The sequence below is a fragment of the Eriocheir sinensis genome, chromosome 3 (genome assembly GCF_024679095.1).
Source record: "Eriocheir sinensis breed Jianghai 21 chromosome 3, ASM2467909v1, whole genome shotgun sequence".
Classification (NCBI taxonomy): Eukaryota; Metazoa; Arthropoda; class Malacostraca; order Decapoda; family Varunidae; genus Eriocheir; species Eriocheir sinensis.
Genome location: NC_066511.1, coordinates 4748904 through 4756956, shown reverse-complemented (window position 1 = coordinate 4756956; position 8053 = coordinate 4748904). Strand labels below are relative to the sequence as shown.

The window sequence follows — 8053 nt, the reverse complement described above, 5'->3', positions numbered from 1 at the left end:
AAAACGTAAATTGCAAGCCAGTGGTGCCGTGCGGAATCTCATTGCAGGAGGTTGCATTGCATTGCATGTTGCATAAGACTGTATTATTTTTTCATCATATTCATTTATATACCAGAAAAAAAAGAAAATTCACAAAATTTTATTAGCCAAAAATAAAATAATATATTTTTTCAGGCCGACCACTTACAACCCCTCTTAAATTAATTAACGATCAGTAATTATAATCGCTTAATATTATAAATAAAGACACTTATTGAAGTATCTTTTTAGCAACGTGTATAAGAATAATTGTAAGAAGTGAGGCGTGAGGTTTTCAAAATGTCCGCAGTCAGTTGTTGCCACGACAATGTGGACCAGTTTTTTTTCTTATGTGATTGGAAGTTAGTTTGTAAAGTTCCGATCTCCACAGTCCGATTACCTTTTACAAAGATGATCCAATCTTTGCATTCCAATCGCCAATTGCTGTTCTGATCTGATCGGAAGATTGGACGATCGGACTGATGATCGGATATATATATATATATATATATATATATATATATATATATATATATATATATATATATATATATATATATATATATATATATATATATATATATATATATATATATATATATATATATATATATATATATATATATATATATATATATATATATATATATATATATATATATATATATATATATATATATATATATATATATATATATATATATATATATATATATATATATATATATATATATATATATATATATATATATATATATATATATATATATATATATATATATATATATATATATATATATATATATATATATATATATATATATATATATATATATATATATATATATATATATATATATATATTTTTTACAACAATAGGGGGAGCTCTCGGGCTCACACAAAAAGACAACAATATGAATAAAAAAAAGCCGCTACGCTGCTCTAAAGTAAAACAAAAGAGGTGGCCGAAAGGAAGATCAAATATAGTAGAAGAGGTGTACTGATACCCTCCTCTTGAAAGAGTTCAAGTCGTAGGCAGGAGGAAATACAGTTGAAGGAAGATTGTTCCAGAGTTTACCAGCGTGAGGGATGAAAGAGTGAAGATGCTGGTTAACTCTTGCATAAGGGGTTTGGACAGTATAGGGATGAGCATGAGTAGAAAGTCGAGTGCAGCGGGGCCATGAGGAGGGGGAGGCATGCAGTTAGCAAGTTCAGAAGAGCAGTCAGCGTGGAAATATCGATAGAAGATAGAAAGAGAGGCAACATTGCGGCGGAATTTAAGAGGTAGAAGACTATCAGTATGAGGAGGAGAGCTGATGAGACGAAGAGCCTTAGCCTCCACTCTGTCCAGAAGAGCTGTGTGAGTGGAGCCCCCCCACACATGAGATGCATACTCCATACGAGGGCGGACAAGGCCCCTGTATATGGACAGCAACTGTGCAGGGGAGAAGAACTGGCGGAGACGGTACAGAACGCCCAGCCTCGAGGAAGCTGATTTAGTAAGAGATGAGATATGAAGTTTCTAACTCGATCCCCCCCTGGTGTGGCTGCCGGCTAACTAGTACCGAACGGTGGTTGTTGTTACAGATACTTGGCCTGTTCTGCTAACTCAGGAGTTCAGAGACAGCTGTTCCTCTCTCCCACGTGACTTAGGTGAAAAATTCCTCCTCGTTGTTCCCTGTAAAAGAAAACCTAACTTAACCATCCTCGGCACCTTCACTATGAGTCAGACCCATGTGATGCTGACCCATCACTGGTTCGTCTGTCTGTCTGAATGTCTGCCCTGCCGCACCATCACCTAATTCACAAGCAATACATTGGTTGTTACAGGTTAGCGATTTTCTCAGTTTTCCCCGCATTACACTTCACATCATTCACTCATCTCAATAGCTTTGCATCATCTGCAAACAAACTCACATAGCTGGTCACTCCGTCCACCATATCATTTATATAAACAGCAAACATTATTGGCGCCAGCACCGAACCTTGTGGGACCCCACTCATCACAGGGCACCAGCTGGAAACCCTGTCCCTAATTATTGTCCTCATTTCCCTGTTAGTTAGGAAGTCCTCCAGCCACTTAATCGGTCCATCACCCACCCCACCCCTATTTTTAATTTTCGAAATTAGTCTTTTGTGCAGTACTTTGTCAAATGCCCTTTTCAAATACAGGTACACTCCATCCCCCCAGCCTTCTCTCTCTTGTAATAAATCTGTCACCCTTGAGTGTGTTGTTATTCGATCCATGTGTTTATGTGGTTGAGTCAAGATGGGTGGGTTGGCCGCGCATGCGCAGTGGTGACAATGAAAACTGGCATGGAGGAACCACAGGCATGCAACACCCACAACTGTTTCTTCCTTCCATTTAACTGCAGCAACAAGTCCATAACTTGGGTAATGGCAGCACAAGCTGCGACAGCCCTTATTTTAGCTGACAATGCCATGCTGATACAGGGCAAGTGCTTTGTTTACGTTGTGGATGTGGGTACAGGCAACCGACCTTGGCTGTGTGTGCCGCTCACCCGGAAAAGTTGGAGTTGCTGGTTGCCCAAGCTGCCACCAACTCGGTGGGAAGAAAAAAGCCCTGTGATCTGAACTTACTGTTCTGAATCAATACCGCGTCATAGGAAACCACGACTTACGAATCCATGTCATACTTGACTTGACTGTATATATAATATATATATATATATATATATATATATATATATATATATATATATATATAATCCTTCTTAATTTCATGTCCAGATATTTAGTTTTTAAAGTATATATAGAATAGGGTTTATTTAATCAAATTTGAAACCAAAACATCATTCTAGGATGGAGACATAGTCAGAAATTCTATAAATTGTGAGTAATGCCACGAATATAGTCAAGAACCAGGATGGTGTCATGCTTTTCCACGAGGTTCTTCAAGACAAATTCGTACCTTTTCTTGTTTGGTGGAAAGCAACTCCAGCGTTGACCTGATCAATAAGGAGTTCATTGTTTGCTTGCTTTTTATGCAATCGGTCTACAATTCGGCAAAGAGTTGAGTGTTCAATGGTGACTCTTAGGTCGAAGGCTCTGTGGCAGCCTTCTATCGACTTGTTGGTGTGAGGCAACTTTTGTAAAACTTTCATGTACATTCCAAAGTTCTTGCGGAAATACGGGCTGTCTTCTTTGTCCTCGGTGCACATTTCCAATCCACATATCCTCGAAATGGGTTAGAAAGTCTCCCAAAATTTTGTTCATTTCCTCATGCAGTGCAGACATAAATCTTTCATATATGTGGCTAACATCTTGTTGAGGAACAAATGCAAGTGTTTGAAGTGATTTAATCATCAGTTCATTTATGGGACACTGAGCATACCAGCTGGCAATTCCTTTGGCTTTAATTCTTCACTGCACACATTGCCCAAAGTGAAACAGACAACTAGTGATTTGACTCTGGAAAGTATCTTAATAGAATTCAATGCTGCCCTTTCAGAGTCAAGCATCAGGGATGCTGGGTTTAAATTTCTTTCGTTCTTAAGAAAAGTCCATATTGCATCGTAGGCTCCTTTGTTCTTTTGCTTTGTGACACAGAACACCAATGGTACTGTTCTTGATTCAGTTAGCATGGCATGAATAGTGTATAGAGTGTTTAGTGTAGCATTTTGGGGAGGTGGTGGCTGAGTGGGTAGAGTGACAGTGCTGTGTTTAGGACGATGCGAGTTCGATCCACGCCTAGAGACACCAAGGTGGGATTTTACAGCCGCTGCCGAGTGGCCTAAAGCTGGTGTCACACAGGGCAAATTTCGCCCAACATGTTGGTCGTTTTTGTTGGCTGTTGGGCAAAATGAACAACAACCAACAAGATCTGGTGGGTCGGGAAGAATGGACAACAGATGTGACGTCAGACTGGTTGGGAGGAAACGGGGTCAAATGACATTCGTGCTATAAGTTGTAAATGTAAATTGAAAATCAATCATCGTACATATTTACTCAAATTGTAAATGGTAAAACTCCAAAAACCGACGTACATGTGCAAGTATGTGTTTGTGATTTATTTGTCCACTGTGTAAAGTTATTTATAACACTCAACTGACTGACAGGTCACTGCCTCCCGATCCTGCTACTTAACTTTTTAATCCACTACCTGCTACTTAAATTTTGAGTAATTCTGAAATGTATTGGGCTACTTCATGTTGAAATCCGCTACTTTTTGATGTGTGAGTAGGCTACTTATCGTCAAAAGAATCGGGCAACCCCGGTCTCGGCCCCCGCCCGGGGGTAGAGTCTGTGCCTGGTGCGAGGTATAAACAAAGTTTAACAAACTAGCCATGGACGCCCCCAATGCCTCTTCTGGCGTTTCTACAGTCGTAGCACATTCTTCATTATGTGCAGTGCAGCAGTACAATCTTCTAAATCCTCAATATCTTTCCGATTCATGGTAAAGTGGCTGGAGATGATGCTGGTGCAGTGTTTGTTGTTGTTGGAGCGTGGTGTCAACACAATAGTGTTCAGGGTAGCAGTGTGATGCACAACATTGTTGATTGGCGATTATCACCAACAAAAATGAGCAACATGTTGGCAGAAATTTGCCCTGTGTGACGCCAGCTTAAGACTACCCACATGCTGTCCAGAAGACCACCCATCAACTCAGACTCTAGATTCTAGGATTAAAAATGAGCTCTGGGGGCAGCATGAGCCAATGCAAGATGGCGCCACTTTAAATACTTGCCTGCGCAAGTAAATAAATAAATAAATAAATAAATAAAATATAATAAATAGATAAATAAATTCCAAATGAACGGTAGCCATGGTGCCCGTAGGCATAATGTCCGGCAGGCACATTGTCCATAGACAAACTGTCTGTAGGCACACTGTTCTAGTACCCATAAAACAACAGAAGAATATTCCAAAAGAGAGATTGATTAGACAGGTCTTAATACTCCCCTCTTGAAAGTAAGTCATAGAAAGAAGGGAATACAGTTGAAGGAAGACTGAAGTTGAGTTTACCAGAGATAGGGATGAAATACTAGTTGAAATTTTTATTAATTCCTGCATTAGGAAGTTTGACATCATAGGACTGAGACCCAAGGGTATGAAGTCCTGTGCTGGTAGTCATCAGGAGGCATACAGCTAACAAGTCCAATGGATCAGTTAATTTGAAAATAGCAGTAAAAGATTTAGAGAAATTAGACAGCCAGTTAGAGAAAGGGACTTGATTAGGCAAAATACTTTTGACTGCTGTGTTCAATAGCTCTGTCTGAATGGAGTCCGATGAGCAAACTGCTTCAAGGAGGCAGTGGCAGAGTGCTTAATACAACGAAATAGTGAATGCAGACAGCTTGGGATTTCTGACTACTATTCTACCAAAGTTACCAAAGATCAACCATATGTCATTGTCATCAACCTTGACTGATTGTTACTCGCCCAAGAGGTGAGGCAGAGGGGGCCAGCAGTATGAACCAGGCAAACAAGATAAATGTTACTATAAAAAAGTGTTCTTACAAAGCTTGTGGCGAACCATTAGAATCCATTATAACAACCTTAAATGCCATAAATTTACACATCGAAAACAAGAAGTCTGAACAGTAGGTGAAAAAATGAAAATGAGTATAATACTACGATGTTTTCCGAAGCAGATATAGTAATATGTAAAAAGTGCCTAGCTCAGCTAGCAAAAGAAAACATATATTATATGGTGAAGATAATTTTAAATGTTGAAAAGTATAATTCAGGAACTTTTCATTTTGCTGTCTTGTTTACTGAAATGCCTTGCCTCATTGTGCTAACATTGTCTCAGCCTTCAGTCTCAGCTTCAGGAATGCTGGTGTGTGTGTGTGTGTGTGTGTGTGTGTGTGTGTGTGTGTGTGTGTGTGTGTGTGTTTGTTTGTGTGTTTGTGTGTTGCAGGTAGGAGGGATGGAAGGGTTATGTATGTATGGTTGTCTGTATGCCAACAAGTGTGTAGTGAGTGAGGGCTGTTTCTGAGAATTGCTGGGTTTGGGCTAGGTTTTATTGCTTTCAAGGGACCAAAGATCATTTGCTTGACATTAATTTATCAACCCTACCATTGGATGTGACTCACTAAGAGGAAATGGGGGGGAAGGGGCAGCATGATCCAAGCCTGTAAGGTGGGTGGGAAGGTAACTGCTATGTAGTTGTTGGCTGGTGAGGAAAGTGGTGTGTGTGTGTGTGTATGGGTGGGGGGATTTTCGATTGGTACTTTGATAATCATACTCATTTATCTTCTTCCGCAGAACTCCTTCCTGAGACTTAAATTCCTGTAAAAATGCTGCATAAGTCTTAAGGTAATCTAATATTTAATATTATGTTGTGTGAAGATTAATATCGATCAGAGGATTTAATTTTAATAATGTCTATTTTTTTCACATTTATTATGTATCGCCTCTCTCCAAGGAGGGCGATGTTATTGATTGTGTGGATATTATACTATATACTTGTATCCCACCACAGGCTCAAGGGCCAGTGTTACGGAGAAGAGCACCAAGGCCATGCGCTCCTACAGCGTATGCCCCCAACTTTATCTTTATTTATATAAAGTTATTATATAGTAATACATGTTTGTTCTAATAACAAGGTTTCATTAGTGTCATAAAAATCTTGCAGAATTTGGGAAGTGTAAAGGGGCTATCGTACTGGGCAAATTTTCTGTCCATATCAATAGTTTTTGTGACCATGTGTGCCTAATTAAACAAGAGTGTAATGTTGTGTCGGAAAGATGTAAGTTATTGCCAGGTGCGGACATTTTTTCTGCGGCGACTGTAGTTGCTTGGGTGATGCTGTGAGAGACAGACGCACAGAGTCGCTTCCCTCTCTACTATACGCAGTTCTACACTGCAGCCTTGACATTAAGGTCCCTTTTTTATTTATTTATTTATTTATTATTATTTTTTTTTTTATGGTACCATGGCATCTGGAGCCAGAGCTATGACAAGTGTCTACCTACTTGATTCAGTCGTCTACTATCATGGGGAGCATGCTGCCAACATGCAAACAGGTGCTTCAATACTATCTCTTCCTCCATCTTAACCAGAAGATGAAGACCAAGGAAGCAGCAGCGGAAACGATCAACCTAGTGAGTACCTTCTGGGATCGAGCAGATATTCCAATGCAGAAAGTGCAGCAAGCGAGAGAGAAAGTTGTACGACTACATGATAACTCGAAAAGTCTAAAGAAGAACAAAAACAGGCGAACAGAAAAACAACAGAAGAATGAGAATGATTTCCTTCTGTCCCTTGATCGCCTCTTTGACATTGCACATGAAGATGCAATTTCAATTATTACAATCGCCGAGGACAGGGAGTTTCTACGAGCACAGAGGGAGGAGGTGTGCCGGGGCACAATGGCAACAACACGGGTCATGTCTCTTGCACGTTGAAAAGAACAACAGCAGAGGGACGAAGAGAAGAAAGAACAGCGAATGAAGCGCTCTCAAGCTGAAAAGCGTAAACTGGAATAAATAACTGAACTTGTATCCAGCTCTACATCAAGTTCCAGTAGCTCCAGTCCCATTCATTCCCCATTTCAGTGTCATGGTGCAGAAGAGGCTGCTGACAGCTGTGTTGCAGGGCCATCTTCAGTCGTCATACCCCCAATAAAGTGCACCAGGAGCTCGAAGAAAATCATGAATGCACAACTATAAGCTGCGATGGATAGAGCCAAGATATCCGATTGTGCAGTTCATATACTTGCAGCAGCTGCAAAAACCCTTGGTCATGACCCCAAAGAGCTGGTGTTAAACCGTGAGTCCTTCTGGCGAGACCAGATGAGGTTTCGTGCATAGGCTGCCAAGGAAATTAAAAATTCGTTCAGGCCTTTGGTGCAGCTGGTTGTGCACTGGGATGGCAAGATGGTGCAGACAATGGCAGGTGGTGCTGCAGCTACAGGCGACCGACTTTCTGTTCTGGTATCAGGACGGGACGGCCTGTACGCAAGTCTTTCCCCGCACACTGAGCATGTGCAAGCAGTCTTGCCTCCTGATTGGTGCGAGGATTCTCGCCTCGTGATTGGCTGCCTTCTCATTAGCTGATACATGTAAAC

The 8053-nt window shown here is 40.4% G+C and overlaps 1 protein-coding gene across 4 annotated transcripts in view; it reads left to right on the top strand.

Moving 5' to 3' along the window:
• The window catches only part of LOC127003873 (uncharacterized), a 56714-nt gene extending 49849 nt beyond the window's left edge, over positions 1-6865 (top strand). For all 4 annotated transcript variants that reach the window (XM_050870993.1, XM_050870989.1, XM_050870981.1 and 1 more), the window contains one exon: positions 6250-6865. In XM_050870993.1, coding sequence (XP_050726950.1) covers positions 6250-6279 — 30 coding nt within the window. In that variant the 3' untranslated portion in view covers positions 6280-6865. The remainder of the gene's footprint in view (positions 1-6249) is intronic.
• The last annotated feature ends 1188 nt before the right edge of the window (positions 6866-8053 follow it).